We start from the raw sequence: 21,285 nt of genomic DNA on the forward strand, positions 1-21,285 counted from the left end.
TCTCATTTTTAAAGCTTTTGGTCATATGACATAGGGAATTGTTTCAGAAACACATTGAAATGTAATCATATGAAAAACTTGCACGCTGTTTTGAATTTTGCCAAAAAGTTTTAAAATTATAAAATTACTTTTTGGAAAGAATTTGAAATAAAAGCATAAAAACACAAAGAAATTCATTACCTCCGTGACAGTAATAAGACAAGATACAGCTTAGAAGGGAAACCTTGTCCTCTTTTGCTAGACTACAACTCATAAGAGCACAGACTAGCATGACCACTAGCAATAGATTGTAAAAGTGGCAGTTCAGCAATATCTGCAAAACCATTAATTCTCACATCTCTATCATAATATACTTAAATCAAATTGTCTCAGTTAAAATATGTGGCCTGGATTTCACACATAATCCTGAACTGTAAACTCTTTTTTATGACCCTGTAGTCCCTATACTGCATATATATATACTGGTGGGACAGTGATTAAAATACAATATTGCAGGATAATTCTGGCCAGAGCCTGGAGTTCAATCCTGACAGACTTGATGTTGACTCAGCCTTCCACCCTTCCAAAGTTGATAAAATGAGGATCCAGATTGTTGGGGGCAATATGCTGATTTTGTAAATCAAAATTAGAGAAGGTTGTAAAGCACTGGGTTAGTATATAGGTCTAAGTGCTATTGTTATTGCTATTACTATACTCTGGGTAGGCGTCAGAAAGGACATCTGTCCAGAATAGAGGTAAGTGTAGAGTCGCCCCAACTCTATCCCGAATCTTGGTCTATAATGTTATTTTGTTTTGAATTAGAACAATATGTGAATTCATCTTAGGTAATAGATTTATGGGTTGCAAAGCACACATAGATCCATTTTGGTAAGCTAAAAATAACATAAACTTGTTTTTCTTAAGATTAGTTTATGGGGTTTCAGAAAGAAAATTAGTAATAAACGATATAGTATAATAATGGGATCACAAAATGGTATTTTCATTTCTGTTGACAGATATTAGATCTAAAATAGTTTAGATATAAATAGAATTAAAAGAACAGTCATTTTCGTGTAGGATAGGTTTGCAAAATATATATAAGAAAATGTTTGTCTTGAACATTGTACTTTCAAATAGTATAGTTATCCTAAAGTATAGTTATCCTATTCTGTTCAGTTTATCTTTGTTTTCATTTCATTAACATATTTTTGTTCATTTGCACTTTACAGCGCAGAACTCTGCAAATGCAGGTTTTGCAAACTTTGATGCATTTGGACAGTCTAGTGCTTCGAGTAATTTTGGTGGTTTCCCCACAGCAAGTCAGTCTGCTTTTCAGCACCAAAATACAGGTAGAAATGCTCTAACGTTGTTAATTCCTTTAATATACACTAATCTGGACAATATAGTTGGAATATTTCTTAGATCTCCTTGTATCTACTTGTCTTAACATAATCTGAAGCTCTGGGGAAACCTGAAAAATAAATGTTCCTTTTCTTTTGCTATACTTGGTGTGGGTTGTGTTCATGCATGACATTTTTATATTATAGCTTCTGAATAACTCCTACACATGATGTAAATACTATTCATTGCAAAAATATTGAATCATATCTTAAAGAATCTATTTTTTCTCATGCAATATACATTGGTTTGGCTAAACTACCTCATGTGTAAGGACTGTTGCTTTCTTCTTCTTTATTTGTTTTATGCTGTAATTATTTTTCCTGGAATGTTAATTGGTATGTCTTGATCTGTGGTTGACCACTTTTCTGTTTCATTTTCCATGTTTAAAAATGCTTAAGATTTCTTTTAAATTTTTTGTTTTTCCTTTCTGTTAATTTTAACCCCTCACACAATTTCTGGCTGTCCAGCGTTCAGAACGCTTTCATCTAGCTGCAGTTTTGGTGATTTTACTACTTCTGCTTTCCCTGGCCAGGCTATGCGCAGTAAGTTCCACCAAGGTGGGAAACTCAGCTCATTTAATTTATAGTACCATTTTTCTTCATTTCCACTGTGTCATGTTCAAGTTTTCTTATTTGTTCTTCTTCAAAAGATGCCACCTAATAGTACATGCTTGCTACTGGTATATTGGCTTACTTGCATTTGAGAATGTATTTCAACAAATGTAGAGAGTAAAAGTCATAGTTACAATGGTTTTCTTTATGAAAATAAGTAGAAAATATAATACAATTTTTATTATTCATGAAAATCTCAAACATTTCAGGTTACTGTATAATGTAGTTCAATTTTTTATGTAACATGGATTCCATATTCCAGCCTCCTGGGCTGGTTCCTGTGCCTGTCTTTGGACCTTTAGTGGCTCAGGCTTTTGGCAGCTGCTGCCAGATGTCAGATTGACCTTTAGTAATGCCCGTTCCCCTTCCACCACAATCTGATAATGGATGAGAAGATCAACCTAGAGTGTATCACCAAAACGTTCCTGCACACTGAGAGAAGTGTTTCCCTCCCTTAGAAATGTTCCCACAAGGCATGACTCAGAGCACTCATTGCAAGGGCAATGGAGTTATCATAATTAACCAAGGGACTTGGTGGCTTTTAGCAGCACTGCTCTGCAGATAACAGGGTATGAAACCTGTTGATAATGACAGTTGACTCTAGAGATCAAATGGTGGGACTTCTGCTGCTGCTCATCATCCCTGCTATGAACTGTTATATGCTATGGCCAGGTTGCTAGTAGAATGCCCATAATTTAGCCCTTGGGCTTTAATTTGCCTTTTCCTGGTACAAAGTGAAATTGGCTTGGGAGTCCATAGCCACTGTGCATTTCTCCCAGATTACTAAAGGTTTGAATCATGGCTGCAGTCATGGTTTTATAAAATTGTTATTTGTCTTAGACACATGCAGTTGAGGAATGTTACTGTCCGTTCTTGTCGTCAGATCACTCCCAGGTAGCCTTGGAGTTATCTGCAGCTGCTGTGTACCACAGAATAGAAGAATCCATCTGATTGGTCTGTCCCAGGTGCCTGATGGATCCCTTTGAGTTTCAGAGGAATTTAGAAATTTGTTTTCTGAAGCTCTGCACAGCTCAACTGAGGCAGTCTTTCATTGCTTGGAACAAAATGGTGGCAACAGCCTTGTAACATATGTGCATATGAGACTCTGCTGAGGATTTTGAAAAGTTCCTAATTTTTAAAGTAACCCTGGCAGTTTAAATGGAAGAAGAGAACTCTGGGGAAAAACAGAAAGCATTTATTAAGGATTGCCATGGTGATAAGAGCAGCAGGACGTAATTATTTTTCTGCTCTTTATCATGCCTACAAACAGGGCTGGTAGCCCTGTACAAGATGAACTGGTCCCTCTTGCGCAAAGATGGATCTGAGGAACAGCGGCAGGGATCTATGAAGTCTATTCCGCACATGTTTTGGATAAAGTCTCTTGGATCCATTCTGAATGGATCAGCTGTTCAGGTCCTTTGGGATTGTGTGTGACATAGTTTGGTATGTTTTTGTGATATTTCTGATAAAATGGAACAGGGCCTTGGGGTGGGAAGTGCAGCCACCTGAATATTAGATCTATGGCCCTCGTGGTTCGTCAACAGTTCCTAGGGATGATGTGTGGCTGTATACACAAAGTAGTAAATGCATCCTTTAGGGAGGAGATGATTATGACTGGAAGGTTCCTGTGAAAGTAGTTGTGTTTCAGATCGGGATTACAGTGTTGAAATGTATTGATGTATATATGTATATGACTTTTGGTGGGATCAGTAAAGAGGCAGCGCATCCCATGCTGACCTTCCTTGATCTTTCAGTGGTTTTCAATACCATTGTATATAATGTCCTTCTAGATTCACTTTAGAAAGTTAAGGTTAGAGGAAAGTTAGTTGTCCTTTCTCTGGGACTAGTGGAGGAAGAGATCCAGCCCCACTGCCCTGCTTTGCAGCATCTTCGGGGCTTTACACTCTCACCTCCTATTCAGCATTTATATGAAGCTGCTTGGTAAGGTCATCCATAGGCACAGGGTTAACATCAATTGGATGATGATACACAGCTATCCATCTCTGACCAGGATTGGACAAGTGGTGCTATCAGTTTTCCCTAGTATTTGGAGGCTAATAGGAACATGTGTGCTTCAGGCCAGCTGCAGTAAGACTAAGTGGCTGTGGGTTTTTGGATCCCTGAAGCTGGAGGCTTTCTGTCTTTGGTTCTGAATAGAGTTCCACTTTCCCACACAGAACTAGCATGTACTTTGAAGGTCTTCTTGTACTCATGGTTCTTGTTTGAAGAACAGGTAACTACTGTGGTCAAAGGGATATTTGCAAAGCTCCATCCTATCCATTACAGTTTGTTCAAAATACAGCAGCATAGATGGTAGTAGGTACACCATTGTATGTACATGTAATATCACTACTCATGAACTGCACTGGCTTTGGGGTGTAATTTGTGATACTGATTATTGCTTATAAAGCTCTTCATGGAATAGGTCCAAGTTGGGATTGCATATGTCTGTCTGGGTCTGCCAATCCCATGAGATACAAGAGAGTGGACATACTTTAGGTTTCCTCTGTGAACTGTGTCATCTAATGTGACTCTTCTCTGTCACGGCACCTACCCTTTGGAATAATATGACCCTTGAGTTTCAGATGAGGCCGATTCTTGTTGGTGTTCTATAAAGTTTTAAAACACTGGTTTTATTCTCCAGGCATTAGGCCAAGATGTTGGATGAAACAGTGCCATAAATGTTTTTAGATGGTGAAATGTTTTGACCTCTGTGTTGTTTTATGCTGGGTTTTGTCATTTTTATTTTTATTATTTACCTTCTTTTGTGTTTCAGTCCAAGGTTTGTCACCCAGAATCACAATTTCTTAATTGGGTGACCTTATAAATTGTGTACATAAATAAAAAAATGATATTCTGGGGTTAGAGAGGCAATGTGATATGGTGTTAAGGTGCTGAACAGGGTAGAAACATCCAGGTTATAGTCCTGTCTAAGCATAGAAATTGGCTGGTAGCCTTTGGGACCAGTTACTCTCTCAGCCTTTTAGTGGGTAAAGAAAACATATATTTAGCAACCTGCACTGGACCAAAGTAGTAGAATTTGACCCTGACTTTAATGAATGAAAAGGCCTCCATCCAGCAGTGAAATGGTTTGGATGATGTTATTGTTGCTATTTATTCTAGCATGTTAATACAGATCATTTGTTTTGATGTAGAACCCAGTCTGGCCTTTCAAAAAAATTTATATTTTCTTTACCCAATCTATAGCCAGCAAAATAATCACTAAATTACAATTTCCAGTGGCTCAAGGCATTGAGTCTAATAGTGAAGATGCTAGGAATTATAATTTAGTAGCATCTTAATGTCACAGTTTTTCACTTATTTTTGTGGAAGAAGATTGCACATACTAATATCTTCAAAGGGAAAGAGAGCAGTGTAATCAAGCACCAACCACTAGCATTAACTTTTGCAGTTTGGAGTTTAAAACATTGAATATTAGATTACCAGAAGTGGTAATGAGGATTTTGTTATCTAATGATATAATTCACTCCTCTTTAGCTCTCTCTTCTGCTTTTAATTCTTCATAGTAATACAGAATTAAAAAATTACAGAAAAATTAGACCATGATAAATTGATATGAAGTGATATACTTATTTCTTAATTTGATAGTTTTTTAAAAAAAAATTAAAGATGTGCTGTTTATCGGTACTTATCAAATATTGTTTCATTAAATGAATTTCAGTTTAATTAAGTTGCAGAAAGAGACAAGAGCCTAAAACAAAACATGTTTGTGTAAATCATTGAGGCTAGTTTTGCTGCAACATGTATTTCCTTCACGCTGCTCTGAGATTGATACGGCTAGGGCGTCCGGATTTGGAAGTTAAAATATCCGTTTTAACCAATCAGGATTTTGGAATAGAGAAACTTGATAAAAGGTGTGACTTAAAAGTACATTAGCACACATGGTCACCAAATACATTTGAAGAGACTTTCAATGAGCTTGAAAACTTTTTAACTTATTTTGTTGCAGGTGGGAGCGCTCGATCAGTGAATGCTAACTTTGCACACTTTGATAACTTCCCCAAATCCTCCAGTGCTGATTTTGGAGCCTTCGGTGGTTCTCAGAGCAACACAACTGCAGCCAGTAAAGCTGTAGTGAATAAACCATGTCTCCAGTCAGCAGATAAATACGCAGCTCTTGCTAATTTAAATAATATCTTCAGCACAGGGCAAGGTACTAATTCTTATTCTTTGACCTGTTCTCTTACGCTATTTATCATGGCTATAGTTTGTTCTGTGATGTACTATTAAAATCCATAAGATTTTTAGTAATTCCTATTACAAACAATACTAGTTTTACAATAAAACTTGCACCATGTTACTTGCAAGTTTGAGGCATTGGAATTTATGCAAACATAGTTATTCTGATGAAAATAAGGGTAAAACAATAAAAATATTGGTATGGTTTTTTATTTGATATAATGCATAAGAGACTATTTCTGTTCTACCAGTTATTGAACAACATATCTATCTGAGCGCACTGGATCTTTTAAAATATAGTTGCTATGAAGAATTTCAGCACATGGTAATTGTGGTAATCATAGGGTTTTGTGCCTGAATTCACAAACATCCTTATTCTGTTTGTTTATAACATTTTTTTAACATTTATTGATGATGAAATTGTTAAAAATAACACCCCACCCTTTATACAAGTAGTCCTCACTATCATGTTTAGTGACCAACTTTACAGTGGTGCTGAAAAAGTAACTTGTTTGCAGCAGTCATGTGTTTAAGATTTAAGCACTTCACAACCAGTGGGCATTTATGACCATTATAATATCCTGTGGTTGCGTACTTTCACATGTAAATAGTCCTCAACCAACATTTGACCAGACAGTCAACTGAGAAGCTACCACTGAAATTGTGAAAGGTTAAAAAGTGAGTTATGATCAGTTTTCATACTTATGATGATTGCAACATCCCATCATATGGTCAAATTAAGCCATATGGTCAAATTAAGTGTTTGGCAACCGGCATATATTTACAATGGTTGCAGCGTCCCGGGGTCTTCAGATTTTCTTTTGCAAACTTCTTAGGGAGTTTCTGACAAGCTAAGTCAATGGGGGAAGCCAGATTTGCTTAAAGACCGCATGATTCACTTTCAGTGAGTCACTTCACAACCATGGCCAAAAGGTCATAAGGGCACGAGTCACTTAACAACTGTCTTGGTTAACAATGGAAACGTTATTGCAGTCATACATCAAGGACTACCTGTATATGGAAGTGAGTGTATACATGTATATAGACAGACAGATCGATATAATTCTCGTGGCAGCTCACAGCTCTTATTTGCAGTCTCCCAACTGCAATCTTGCAAGATTGATTGTTTAATTAGCTTTGTTAAGTTGCCTTGTATAGCTGTAAATCTATAAGCAAGATTACTCATTACCTAACCATATTAGCTATGATTTTTATAACAAAATAGTCCTTATCTGAAACTTATAATAGTTCCTTCCTCTGGAATTTTATCTTAATTTAATTCAAGCAAGTGTATTTATCAGATCAAGCATTTTTAAAGTATTGTGGATAAACAAGAAAAAACATTAAAACTTGCTTAGTTGTGTAATTGCTGGAAGAAAACCCTATAAACATAAAATTCACTTTAGGGACCTAAAGAATCTTAAAGCATATAATTTTAAAGCACCTACCAGTCATTATTTGTAGGATAATAAAGTTGACTAATCAAAAGCTTGCAGCTTTAATGCACTACATAGTTATGTGGTTTAAAGTGTTGTACCTAATGCCTTTTCCAAAATGTAATTTTGTTGATAGCATGTTACTAAAACAACTATAATGGTTTCCTAAAGAATATATATATAATGTATAAAATATATTTAATGTGATAACCTTAAATATGTTGCTGAAATACGCATTGAAAGAAAACAATTTTATTTCTTCTAGAATCATACCAGTGGGAATGAAATGTTTTTGTTTGAAGTTTCCTGTTTTCAATGTGCAGTGATATTGTTTTTACTTTTTGTACCATCAAGACAAAATTGGGAACATGAATGGTTATCCACGTGGTTTTCACTTTATGACAAACCATTCACATGTAGCAGCTATTTGTTTGGCCCAGGCCATTTCTTCACACAGTTACATGGAAAAAAATTATCTGTTCCTGGATTATAGAAATTATAGCTATGTTTTATAAGTTTAGTTTAACTGCATCAGTGAGAATTAAAGCTAGTTACCTACATGAAAGCCATAAAATGTTTGCAGAGCTTTCAGGATTGTCTCTTATGTATTTAATCATAAGTATATGCTGTCTGTAGTCGTGTGGCATTCATTTAGAATTTTCCTGAGTGGGAACTCTTCTACAGCTTTTTTTTCCTTCTCAAAAAAGATGAGTGAGTGGCTGAGTATATAAAATAGTTGAAAAATAAATCTCTTTCTTTCCTAAAACATTTTTTTATTGGAAATATGACTTTGTGGTTTTTTTAAATGCTTATTTTCTAATACTCCTAGATATTTGGTTAACTTGCATTGTCAAATATTGTGTGACTGTTTAACATTGTACTTTTTTCCTCAGGTGGTAATGAGCAAGGAAATGGCTTTGCTGCCAGTACAGTACCTGCTGTGTCAGCTCCAAGTCAAACAAGTACATCTTCAGACAAGTATGCAGCTCTAGCAGAATTGGACAGTGTGTTCAGCTCCACAGCAACCACTAGTAATGCATATACTTCCACCAGTAATGTTAGCAGGTACTCTTTCTCGATAAAAAGTTTAATGTAAATCATTTGTGTTTAAACAAAGCAAACATGAAATGGAATCATTTTAATGTGCAAGGTTTTTTTGAAATACTATTACTTGAAAAACCAGATTTTTTAAAATTCTGATTTCCATGAAACCCAACAAGAGCAAACCATTATTAGAAGAGAACCATAGCTCATCTCAATCTCAAGAATAATATTGCCCCCATATCTTATCCTGAAATGAGAAATATATTGTTGCCTGCAAAAATACAGGTAGTCCTCACCTTACAAGTACAATTGATCATTAAGCAAGGTTGCTTACCAATCACAGTCCATGTTCTCCCCATTGCAGTCATTAAGTGCAGCACAAGTTGGGTGAGGTCTTGGGAGACAGCACTATAGTACCTCCTCAACCCCCATATGGTCTGCCCTAGGCCTCCTAGGTCCTCCTTGTGCTTAGCTTTCTCTCCTATGATCTAAGAATTGTGGCTGCTCTCAAAATAGTGCTTACTCTGATACGGCATCACATGCCTCTGTATACTATAAGAAGGGTATAGCGGATTGGCCCATTCTCCTTCTCAAATGTGATTTTCAGAAAAGGTAAGTGAAGTGTGACAGCAGAGAGGAGGCCCAAAGGTGTATTGGGATCCAACTGGCTGGGAAATAGGCCCAAAGGATGGGCTGGCTGGTGGGATGGCGAGGAACATTGGTGAGTGGGGCCACTGTTGTGTCTGCAGTTGATTGTAAGGGTAGGCAGATTGCCAAGCACCCTAATTTTGTTCACGTTTTCACAGGGGTACTGCAGCAGCCATAACTTTGGGTAAAAGTCATAAGTCCCTTTGAGTACCATTGTAATTTTGAATGGCTGCTGATCAAACAGCTGTAAGTTGAGGACTACCTATAGTAGCTCAGTAGCTTGCCAAAAAATACAGTCAAGTTACTTTGCTGGAACAAACTTAGAAACTATGTGTTCAAGATTAACATTTCTAATGTCTTAATTTTTTATGAATGCTAATATTTATAATCCTCTTTTAATCTTTAATCTTCGGAAAATACATGCCATCTTTAGTGAAATTCCTGTCAAGTAAAATATAACTTTTGTTATGAATTTAATTTTGTACCAGTTTCTTTTATTTTCTATTTAACATTAGTTTGAAAATGATTGCAAATCAAACAAGATTGTCTCTAAAGTTCAGTTATGCTGAATTTTATATTTCCATGTACAGAAATTAGCTGTAAATGTACAAATATTGTACAACTGATGAATATGAATTATTTCTAGTAATGCTTTTGGAACAGTTCCAGTTGGTGCTAATACACAGACACAGTCTGCATCATCCAGTGTTCCTGCTCAATTTGGAGGTATTATAATATATTACTAAATAATCTTTCTGAACAATATCTGATAGTTTCACTTTGCATGATTATATTTTAGTTTGCATCCACCAATAGGTATAATAAATGCATTTAAACTAAGACTATCTCTGAGACACTTTGTATCTATTCATGATCTATGCCAGTGTGCTTTATATAAGAAACAAAATGGAGAGACTTCTGGTGCGAAAATGATGATTTATTGTTTCCAACACTCTTGGAGACAAGGTCATAGATGGCTTTACTCACTGCACAGGAGGAGGACCTTCTTTTTTCTTCCAGATTGAAGGAGGAAACCAGAAGTTGGCTCATTTGTCTTCTAGACTGTCACTCCTTGAGAGTAAATTGTAAAAATAGGTTTCTTTGACTTGTGAGTTGAGTAATAGGAGGTAGGATCTCCATCAAGTTCACACTGCAGTGAAGCTTTTTCTACTTTTAGGATTTATTCATCTTTGCAGTTACAGAAAAACTTAATCTTTGAAACAGATTAAATATTTCATTTTGGTGACTCTGTTTCTGGAACCTCATACATTGCAAAAAGTTGGAAATTAAAGAGACTTAAAATATTCAAATAGAATTTTATTTTTGAAAGACTGAAGACAACAACAGAAGAATAGGACTTAGGCATGCTCATAGCAGATGCCTGTAAAATAAGTAAACAATGTGGCCAGTTAGTTGTGAAGGCAAAGAAATTCTGGGATTCATCACTAGAGGGATCACCAACAGGAAAAAAGAGATCAAAATCCTGCTATATAGGGCTTTAGTCAGATCCCATTTAGAATCCTGTATCCAGTTCTGAGTACCCCTCTTTAAAAAAGAAATTACTAAGATTGAGTAAATCCAGAAACTAGGAACAAAAAGATGCAAGGTCTGAAAGATAAAACATATTAGGAGAGATTAGAGGAATTGAATATGTACACTCTGGAGGACAGAAGGGAAAGAGGGAACATGATTGAAACCTTTAAATATATTAAGGATGTGAATTAGGTACTAGAAGGCAGTATTTTCTTTAGAAGCAGAAATCAAGAACAAGGGGAGATAACCTCAAATGGACAGGAAGGAAATTCAGAAGTAATGCTAGAAAGTATTACTTTGCAGAAACAGTGGACATTTGGAACCAACTTGCAGCAAAGGTAGTGAGTCAATTATCAGTGAGTTTAAACATGCTTGGGATAAACACCATGTTTATCACCTGACAAAAATAAAATAATAAATAAAAAATAAAAAGTAAGAAATTAAAAAGAAAAATAAACAAAAATCACTGCATTGTGCTGGTTCAGTGGTAAGAATGCAGTATTGCAGGCTAACTCTGGAGTTTGATCTTGACTGGCTCAAGGTTGACTCAGCCTTTAAGTTAGTAAAATGAGGATCCAGATTGCTGGGGTACAATATGCTAGGATTCTAAACCACCCAGAGAGTGCTGTAAAGCACTACGGAGGAATATATAAGTCTAAGCGCTGTTGCTAAAAACTGAAAGGACAGACTTGATGGTCCACATGATCTTTTTCAGTTGTCTGTGTTTCTATGAAAATTTTCCTCTAGCAAATCTGCATTATGGGATTACAGTCTGAAGCTTCTGAATGGCATTGTTTTTTTTTTCTACGTTGCTACTGATTGGTTGGATTTATAAACAAAGGATTTCCTTTTTTGAGAGAGTAAATAAAAAGAACTCTTGTGTGGGAAAGCTGTCTTGTTTACATGTCAGTTGTAAAACAAAACCTTGAAAGTTGATTATCAGAGTACAAAATGGCTACTTTAAAGGAAATATTTGATTTATTGACTTATGAAGTGCCTGAACTTTTTAACTCTTTACTGGAACCAGAAGTTATTACTAATGATGAATATATCACTCTGGAGACAACAAAGATGAATTCACTGCATTTACAAATGCAAATGTAAGTTCATTCAAAAATTGAAAAAGAAATTTGAGATTCTGCTTTCAATTTGAAATATAAGAGGTTTATTGTAATTACTTCATAGAAACTAGAAATGGGCTTGAAAGATAATAAGAATTTCAGAGAAAGAAGAAAAGATGCCAGAAGAAATCAGGAGTCAGAATTTTATTTATGGAATTTAAGCATATTTGAGAGAAAAGAGGAAAATATGTTAAATTAGTTATAGATGGTTATGGTTAAACATTGAGTTATATCTCATGATGTTGAATGGTTGTCTAGATTGGAAAGTGTTTCTTTTCGAAATATCTACTGGGGAAATGGATTCATTTTTTATATTTAATGTGGCTATATTTTTGGTCATGTTTAATTGATAAGTGAGCGATGGAGGAATATGAACTAAATGGAAAAGGACCTATATATTAAGTTATTAGATATTTTGTTAATTTTTATTGGATGTTTACTCATTAATAAGGAAGTTGTAGATTTAAAGATGAGTTTATAGAAATTGTGGTGAGGCATGGAATGAAGAGGTATTTGGTTGTATTTTAAAAGGTGGTGATGTTAATGAAGCCACTTTTGGACTTTTTGAGAGAAACTAAAAAAACTAATTTTGATTTTTAGAAATGATGAGACTTTTAAACTAAAAGTTGGATGTATTTTATCTATATCTATACAAAAGAAAGTCAGAAGCCAGGTTCTTAATTTTTTTACACTTTTTTGGATTTTTATCTGATTTTTTTTATTTTTTTAATTCCTGCTTGTTCACTTTGGTTATTAAATTTTTAAAATTTAATAAAATTAGTTTTTTTTAAATGGGCAATTTGCAGTGATGATTTAATCTTTGTAAACTAAGAGATGAACTTTTGTATTCTGCAGCTCCTACAAATAAACGATCTGATTTATTCCACAGCTAATAACTATGAGATCCTAATTCAGATAAAATATAAACTATTGTTAATTCCAAATATTTTTTGTTGCTCAGATATTAGTCTTGCGCCTAAGTTGATGTACTAAGCAGACTATGATAAAACTACCTCATTGATTAAAACATAACTTAAAACTGATTTGATCTAAGCCAGTGTGCTTTATATAAGAAACAAAATGGAGAGACTTCTGGTGGGAAAATGATGATTTATTGTTTCCAACACTCTTGGAGACAAGATCAAAGATGGCTTTACTCACTGCACAGGAGGAGGACCGTCTTTTTTCTTCCAGTTTGAAGGAGGAAACCAAAAGTTGGCCCATTTGTCTTCTAGGTTGTCACTCCTTGAGAGTAAATTGTGAAAATAGGTTTCTTTGCTTGACTTGTGAGTTGAGTAATAGGAGGTAGGATCTCCATCAAGTTCACACTGCAGTGAAGCTGATTTATTCCACAGCTAATAACTATGGGATCCTAATTCAGATAAAATACAAAACTATTGTTAATTGCAAATATTATTTGTTGATGTATTAAGCAGACAATGATAAAACTACCTGATTGATTAAAATATAACTTAAAACTGATTTGAAATGTTATTTATATAAGCAAATTTGTAAAAACCATATCCTTTTCTCAGTGTCAGTGCTTCATTTTTCAGCAGCACCATCCACAAATCCATTTGTGGCTGCACCTGTAGCTGCAGTATCAGCATCAACAAATCCATTCCAAACCACCAGTCGAGGAGCAGCAGGTTAGGAAAAATATATCTACAGTTATGTTTGATAGCAATTTTTGTTCTGTTTTTGACTGGTACACATAATTTTGTGGTATAGTTAATGTACTAAAGATGTTTAAGTACGTATGAAATTAGTTATGAAATCGCATGGGTGTTAGGCTTATCTTTTTGGGTTGACCAGTTATGAATAAGTAATATGCATAGATTAACTAAATCCTTTTAATTGTTTTTTGAAGTTAAATCTATTTAATAGCATGTTTGTAATTCGGGCACTTGTGCTACTCTTGTAGAGTACTTTTAACATTTGAATTTGTTTTTACAGATATAACTTTGATATCATTTTTTTTCTTTAATTTTGGGGGGGCACTTATGTGTTATAAAGCTAATATTTCTATGCTGAAGAAATTAACTTATGCTGGTTAAAACAAATTTATTTCAATGTTTTGGGGAAAAACTTCAAAAAAGAAATTCATGAAATATTTTGAAGTTTTGACAAAGTGATTGCGTGTTATCAACTGAAGAAATTGTTTATAAATAAATTGACAATATCTGGTCTCTTTGTGACTTCTCATAAGGCCTTTCAGGAGCAATTCACTCTCATATATTTCCTCAGGCTCACTTTGGTAGGTTGCCACATTTTATATAAATTTCAGGTGGCTAACTTTTTATTTGCTTGTGAAAGCTTACTGCAGTTACAAGTTCCTTTGCATGTACAACTTTTTCAACCTTCTTTCCATATTATGAAATGGAGTGGGCATGGATAGTGATTGACTTTAAATATATGTTAACACATTGCTTGTTGTAAATTTAACGCTTCAGTCCTAAGCACATGTATTAAAAAATATGGTCATTAATTTCATTGGGACTTGTTGTCAATTAAGTGTGCTTAGAGTTGTGAGCTAAAGTTGCTATATTTTACCTCCATGGTCACATATGTAGAAAGTTTGAAATGAGTTTTGAAGCTTGTACTCCTAATACCTTTAGTGATATTAATGATGTCAAACCATTGTACCTTGTCACAATGTGTTTGGTTTTTCTTTATTAGCAAGTACAGTTAGTTATCTTCCCTGCTAATAATGGCTTGTGTAAGCTTTGTTGGTCTCCTATCTGTATCTTGTCTATTTTATATTTGTGTGCCTATTTATTCCACAATAAGCGCTATCATCATGTCTGTCTTGGCTAGCCATAACTATTGATTGATGGATGTATTAATAAAATAATGCCAGATCTCTACAACATAATTTTTATATGAAAAAATAGTTCGATAGAGTAATTCTCAATAATTTTGATCTGAAGCTTTTAATATATATCAAAATTTTAAATTGTTCATTGCTACATTGTGTCACATGTGTAATAATTAGATAATATTCTTTACATACTCTATTCAAAATTCAAGAAAGTGATTCATGAACAATTTTCTTTAATTTCACCCTTTCAAGAAAAAGAAAAATAGTATTAGTTGCAGTTTTAAGAAAGAATATTGATTGATGTAGTCTGATTTAAGTGGAATTTGGTTCTTGGTCCATGCTGTGAACCAAAAAGAATTTAGTTTGCAGCTGAAGCAGTTTGTTAGAATTTCTACAGAATTCTAACTTTTTATAAGGGAATTATTTATCAAATTGCTTTTTTAATGAACTACATGATTTCATGATGCTCTAAAAATTCTTTCTGCTCTTTAATGATTCTCTGTTAAAAACATCAAAAATTAGTGCTTATGTTATGTAGCCTTCCTGTTTCCCCAAAAATGAAAATACCTTCAACAAGATACTGGCAATATTAAATTAAAGGAGTAGTCCAGAGAAATTTTGACTGTATGTCAATAAAATCTAGAAGTTTAGTGGTTTTAAGGCTAGCCATGTGACTGGCTGCTTCACAAAGAATTCTGTCAAATACTTTTTAGTGTGACATATTAATCAAGTTGAACACAAATAATTGACTGCTATTGTTTCTTCCATCAGCAACAACATTTGGCACAGCCTCCATGAGTATGCCCGCAGGATTTGGAACAACTGCCTCATATAGTCTTCCTACTAGCTTTAGTGGTAACTTCCAGCAGCCAGCATTCCCAACTCAGGCAGTTTTTTCTCAGGCTGCTTTCACTCAGCAACCTAATGGTAAATGCTTGCATATCACATTTTGTTTCAAGAATCCAGTGGTTATTTTAAAACAATTCATTTTCTTGGTTAATCTTTGAAACTCTTATCTGCCATGATGTCATTGGTGGGCCAATGAAATATTGTATCTCATGTATAAATGTAACTGGTAATGTACTGGCAGTTCATTTAGTGACCGTTTGAAATTACAACAGCACTGAAAAAAAGTGACTTAGGACTGTTTTTCATACTTAGGACCATTGCAGCATCCCCATCTTCACATGATCAAAATTCAGATGCTTGGCAACTGACTCATAATTTATGATGGTTGTAATGTCCCAGGGTCATGTGATCACCTTTTGCCACCTTCTGACAAGCAGTCAATGGGGAAGCCAGGTTCATTTAGCAATCGTGTTACTAAGGGCTGCAATGATTCACTTAACAACTGTGGCAAGAAAGGTCATAAAATGGGGCAAAACTCACTTCACAACTGCCTCACTTAGTAACAGAAATTTTAAGCTTAATTGTGGTCATGAGGACTACCCGTATATGGAAACAAGTGTGAAAAATCACCTGATCAAACTATATTATTTATTTAAACATTTGTCAGCCACATAGTCATACCAGCTCTGGGTTTGTTCAGCAAAGCTAAAAACATCAGCACTAAAATATAATTAAATAAAAACTATAATAACAAAGCCACTACTTTGGTCTTAAAAGATTGCCAAAATGCAAGTAGGGAAAATGTATTTCAAAGGGGAAGGTTATCACCAAAAAGACTTGTCACCTTGTCTGATTTTAGGAGAGTTGGAACAGAGGGCCAGAATCATATTTTTATTAAAACTTTAAACAAGATTAAAAACCAATAATAAGTAATATAAATTAAGAAAGAAGGAAAGGAAAGAAAGAAAAAAGAGAAAGAAAGAAACAGAAAAAGAAAAAGTTAGAAAAAGAAAAAGGTGAAAAAAGTTAGGAAAAAATTTTAAAAGATAAATTCACAGCAGTTATTACGAATATATTTTAATGAAACTCAAATACTTTAGCCACCAAATGAGAAGAAAGAACTTACTGGAAAAGGTCCTGATGTTGGGAAAGATTGAAGTCAAAATGAGAAGAAGACAGAATATGAGATGGTTAGATGGACAGTGTCATGGACATGAGTTGGGCAGACTGAGGGAGACAATGGAGGACAGGGGCCTGGTGTACTGTGGACATGGGGTTGGACCCCGACTTAGTGACTGAACAACAACAACATAATTATATTACTCTTCTTTCTATAATCTCTCCGGTCTAAATCATTAAAACCATATATCACAAATTCATTTTTTCAGTTTTTACACAGAAAGTCCATAAGAGGCTTTCAGTTGCCAATAAATGTAGATAATGACTTTTCTCTGATCAAACAAGTCAGGTTATTCATTTCAGCAAAATCTGTCAACTTCATCAACCGTGGTAGTGTCAGCTCCATTCTGTGCTGGATATTGTTCAATCTTTCCATCTCTATTCCTGTAATGATATCTCCAAATAATCATATATTGAAATAATAATATCTGACTTTTTTTCTGTTTATCCATTAATTAAAGGAACCAGAACCACATTTGATTCTGATATGTCCCAGTGCTGCTTTGTATAGGGCTTTATAAGTAATTTTGAATTGTTCCACAAGTCTATTACAGTCATTCAGTGACTATAAATGGGTGTAACACAATTTCTACTGCAGCTTAAGTAGGAGCTGCAAGGCCAGGAGTACTGCCAAATCTTGGACCATCTGTCCCAACAGCCATGAAACTGATGTTACTGAATCACCTAGTTGTTTATGAACAAGATTTGAAAGGATTTAATTTTAGCTTATTTCCCCAAATCTAATCTCTAACAAGCACTATTTCAGGACATGTATATCATTTCCAGTTTAGTCTAAAGTGGCAACATTTCATTGAGGATCATCTGGATATCAGTGATACCTCATTCCAAAGCCATAAATGACCTATAGAAAAAAAAGAGAAAGTGGTCGTGCAGGTAGTCCTTGTTTCACAATTAATATTGAGCCCAAAATTTATGTTGCTAAGCAAGGCAGTTGTTAAGTGACATTTGCCCCATTTAGGTACTTTTTTGTCTCGGTTGTTAAGTGTATCACTAGTTTTTAAGTGAATCATACCATCATTAAGTGAATGTGATGCTGATTTGGAAGATAACAAATGTGATCACATGACCCCAGGACAGTGCAACTGTCATAAATACATGTCAGTTGCCAACTGACCGAATTTTATCACGTGACCATGGGATGCTGCAACAGTCATAACTGTGAAAAACAAGTAACTTTTTTCAGTATTGTAACTAAATGAATGGTTATAAGTCGACTGTATGTAATTCTGTTTTTAATTTATTTTTAATATATTTTAATATTTTAATCGGATTCCATGTTCAATGATTAAGGGACTAATTTGGGGGGATGGAGTATATGCATAATGTAATATTTGACATCTGATCTAGAGGTAATTTTTGGTATTTTATTGCAAAGGCACTGGCTTTGCTGCATTTGGACAAGGAAAATCAGTAGTAACCCCATTTGGGCAAGTTACAGCTGTTGGAGTCTCCAGTAATCCTTTTATGGTAAGTATGGGCCAGATTTATGAGTCTTTTAATTCATATACAGTGGAACCTCTGATCATGATCACAATTCATTCCCTAACTTTGGTTGCAACCCGCTTTGGTCATGACCCGAAACTAATTTCCCCACTGGGTTGCATCTAAATACGATTGATCCATTCCGGACCCCTACAGACTGTATATAAATGTTGTTTTTTAAAGATTTTTAATCACAAAAACAGTTAATTATACCATAGAACTCACAATGTAATAGTGAAATGTAAAATCCTTTAATAACACTGATAGCTCCTCCTGTCTTGGGCCAGTCTGGCTGGCTCGTGCAGCATTTCCCCTGCCTTCCTCTCTGCAAGGAAGCCAAGGCGAGAAGAAGCAGCCCAACACATGCCCTCCTTCCACACTCCAAAGCCGAGCGCCAGGGCCTTTCTGTCGCTGGCCTGCTGACGCAGAGAGTTAGCGCTGTCTGCAGCTCCTGGAGGACTGAGAGGAAGGGAGGCGGGAGGAGATCCTGGCTTCCAAGCTGTCGGAATTACTAACTGCAGAGCTTCCTTCCCCTTGCAGTGTGCGCAAAACAACAGTAACAAAAAAGTTGCAATTGAGGCTTCTGTGCTGTCACATGGCTCTCCCGGGGAGGTAGGAGAGGGAGAAAGGCTGCCTTGCCGGAGAAAATGTTAATCTTACAAAACAAGAGAGAAGCCAGCAAGAACAAGATTAAAGGATAACTTTAACATGCGGAATGCCAGACAAGTTTGTTCAGGAGATCAGGGCTTTCTCTATGGTGTAGAAGGGGAAATCAACCGTGGCCATGTTAGATCATGACCTGAGGATCTGTTCATGATCACATGCTAAAATTTTCCAAAAATTTGGGTTGTCACACAATTTGATCGCGAACAGAAGCATTTGTGACCAGAGGTTTCACTGTACATATCTTGAGAAATTGGTTGTCCTCAAAAGGATTCCAAAAAGGGAATACCAAACCCCCCTCAAATCCTAAACCCGCAAATTTTTCTGGGATATTTTAGATTATTTATATTTAATATCTTATTTAATTCTATCTTATGTGTAATATGGTCCTCATTTGATTGACATTGAAAAATTGTATCATCTAAAAACTGAATGTTAGGAGATTTAAATGATATAAATAGGATTTTAAAATATTACTTAATTTAAATAATTAACACAATATTTTGGTTTTCATCAACCTTGAGAGGCAGAGACAATACAAACCTATCATTGAGAAAAGTTTGATTTTGATAGCTATACAGAAATATAGTTCATAGTTTGAAATGATACGACTATGTTTCTGCACCGCAGGAATAAAAGCACTATCAGTATGACATTTCTGTTTCATGAATTATTCAACTCTCAACTATTCATATAATTTATATTTGAATCTGGTTTGTCAAGATGCATGTGTAATTATTTTTTGTGACATTTCTCTCTCTCTCTCTCTTTTTTCCTTTTAGGCAGGAGCAGCAACGGGACCTTTTCCAACAGGAAGCTCATCAACCAATCCTTTCTTATAGCCTTATAGACACTTTACTTAAAAGAACTCTATGTGATCACATAACATCTCTATGCCTCTTGCACTGTTGTCTTGTTTCACTGACCTTAGCTTTAAACACAAAATAAGTCTTTCAGAAAAAAGAAAAAAAAGTCTGCATTGTGTGTTAAAACCAAGGAATACCAGGTGATGTACAAAACATGGAACTGTGGTAACAGCCATTATTGTGCAATGGCAGGAGAATGTTAATAGTATCATGTATATTAAAAATTGGCTAATATTAAGTTATTGCAGATATCATTCATTATGCTGCAGTATTGTACATATTTTTCTCTTAGGAATTAGTTATTTGTGCATATCAGTATTTGTAACTTTTAACACAGTTATGTGAAAAATGTTACTGGGAAAAATAGATCAGCCAGTTTAAGGTGCTGTCATATATCTTGGAATGAATGGCCTATATCATTTTAACATTGCTTGTTGGGATTTATGAATTCAGAACTGAAGTTTTATTCATTTCTTGGAGTGTTTTTTTTCCCCATTTCCTGAAGAGCTCTTCTATTTATACATGCCTAAATTCTATATAACGTGGAGGGATACCTGTCTGCATAATAAAGCTCATCATGTTTTGCTACAGATTGCAGGTGGAAAAAATAAATATTAAAAAAGTTTGTTGTTGTCAGCATTTGCACTAACCAATTTTGTTAATTTTCAAAATTATTGACAAAATCTTGAAATTGCATTATTTTCTTGGCTGTTTCAGTAAGGTTGCAAATTGTTAACAGTAAATCCTGTTAACAATAGGAATTTACCTACTGATCAATCAGTAAAATATGAAATTTTCTTTATTTTGAAAACTGTCTAACAAATCTAACTTAAAATGAGTAGTACAGAATATATTTCATTTCCTTTATTGTTTAAATGTCTTCATTTCAATTTGCGGTCATTGTTCATTCTAATTACTTAAAACAAGTTGGTAAGATTGATTTTGCAGCATTATTGAAACCAAACAGCCAGCAAATACTTAATAAAACCAAACTTTAGCTTTGGTATGGATATGCATACTGTGGATTTTGAATGAATATTGTACCTCCTTACCAGAAGAATTATTGTTCAGCAGTTATTTGCAAGGTAAATGCCATGGCAGCGTATTTATTGATGAAAGCTGATGGAGCAATGTTTCTGTAGATTTTAGGTAATTTGTAACTTAAATATTTAATGTTTGTCAATAGAAATACAAATCTTGTACGCAATTAGATTATCCGTGCAAATATAAATCCACACACAGTGTAATTCATTACTTCATAAAATTAAGTGACCTGAAGATTTGAACCAAGATGATTAATATACCATGTTTTTAGAGTGTATTGATACAGAAAAGATCTTAATTTCTTTCAAAGGATGGTTGATTAATGGGGAGGAGAAGGTGTTCTCTTTAAACACATTGCTTCAGATTGTCATTAGCATTAATCTGAGA

At 34.8% G+C, this 21,285-nt stretch overlaps 1 protein-coding gene across 20 annotated transcripts in view; it reads left to right on the forward strand.

The window, feature by feature from the left end:
• AGFG1 (ArfGAP with FG repeats 1) overlaps window positions 1–20,489 on the forward strand; it is a 32,195-nt gene extending 11,706 nt beyond the window's left edge. For 2 of the 20 annotated variants that reach the window (XM_087965071.1, XM_087965061.1), the window contains exons 6-15: window positions 1,209–1,328; window positions 1,848–1,937; window positions 5,962–6,165; window positions 8,521–8,692; window positions 9,966–10,045; window positions 13,530–13,622; window positions 14,183–14,230; window positions 15,566–15,721; window positions 18,219–18,310; window positions 19,771–20,489. In XM_087965071.1, the coding sequence (XP_087821197.1) occupies window positions 1,209–1,328; window positions 1,848–1,937; window positions 5,962–6,165; window positions 8,521–8,692; window positions 9,966–10,045; window positions 13,530–13,622; window positions 14,183–14,230; window positions 15,566–15,721; window positions 18,219–18,310; window positions 19,771–19,830 (1,115 nt within the window). In that variant the 3' untranslated portion in view covers window positions 19,831–20,489. The remainder of the gene's footprint in view (window positions 1–1,208; window positions 1,329–1,847; window positions 1,938–5,961; window positions 6,166–8,520; window positions 8,693–9,965; window positions 10,046–13,529; window positions 13,623–14,182; window positions 14,231–15,565; window positions 15,722–18,218; window positions 18,311–19,770) is intronic. The other 18 variants (XM_087965075.1, XM_087965069.1, XM_026664367.2 and 15 more) reach the window with 16 other exon arrangements.
• Window positions 20,490–21,285: the final 796 nt, after the last annotated feature.

The sequence above is a fragment of the Notechis scutatus genome, chromosome 4, assembly GCF_049901735.1.
Source record: "Notechis scutatus isolate UNSWTSFEM ecotype Mainland chromosome 4, rNotScu1.2, whole genome shotgun sequence".
Taxonomy (NCBI): Eukaryota; Metazoa; Chordata; class Lepidosauria; order Squamata; family Elapidae; genus Notechis; species Notechis scutatus.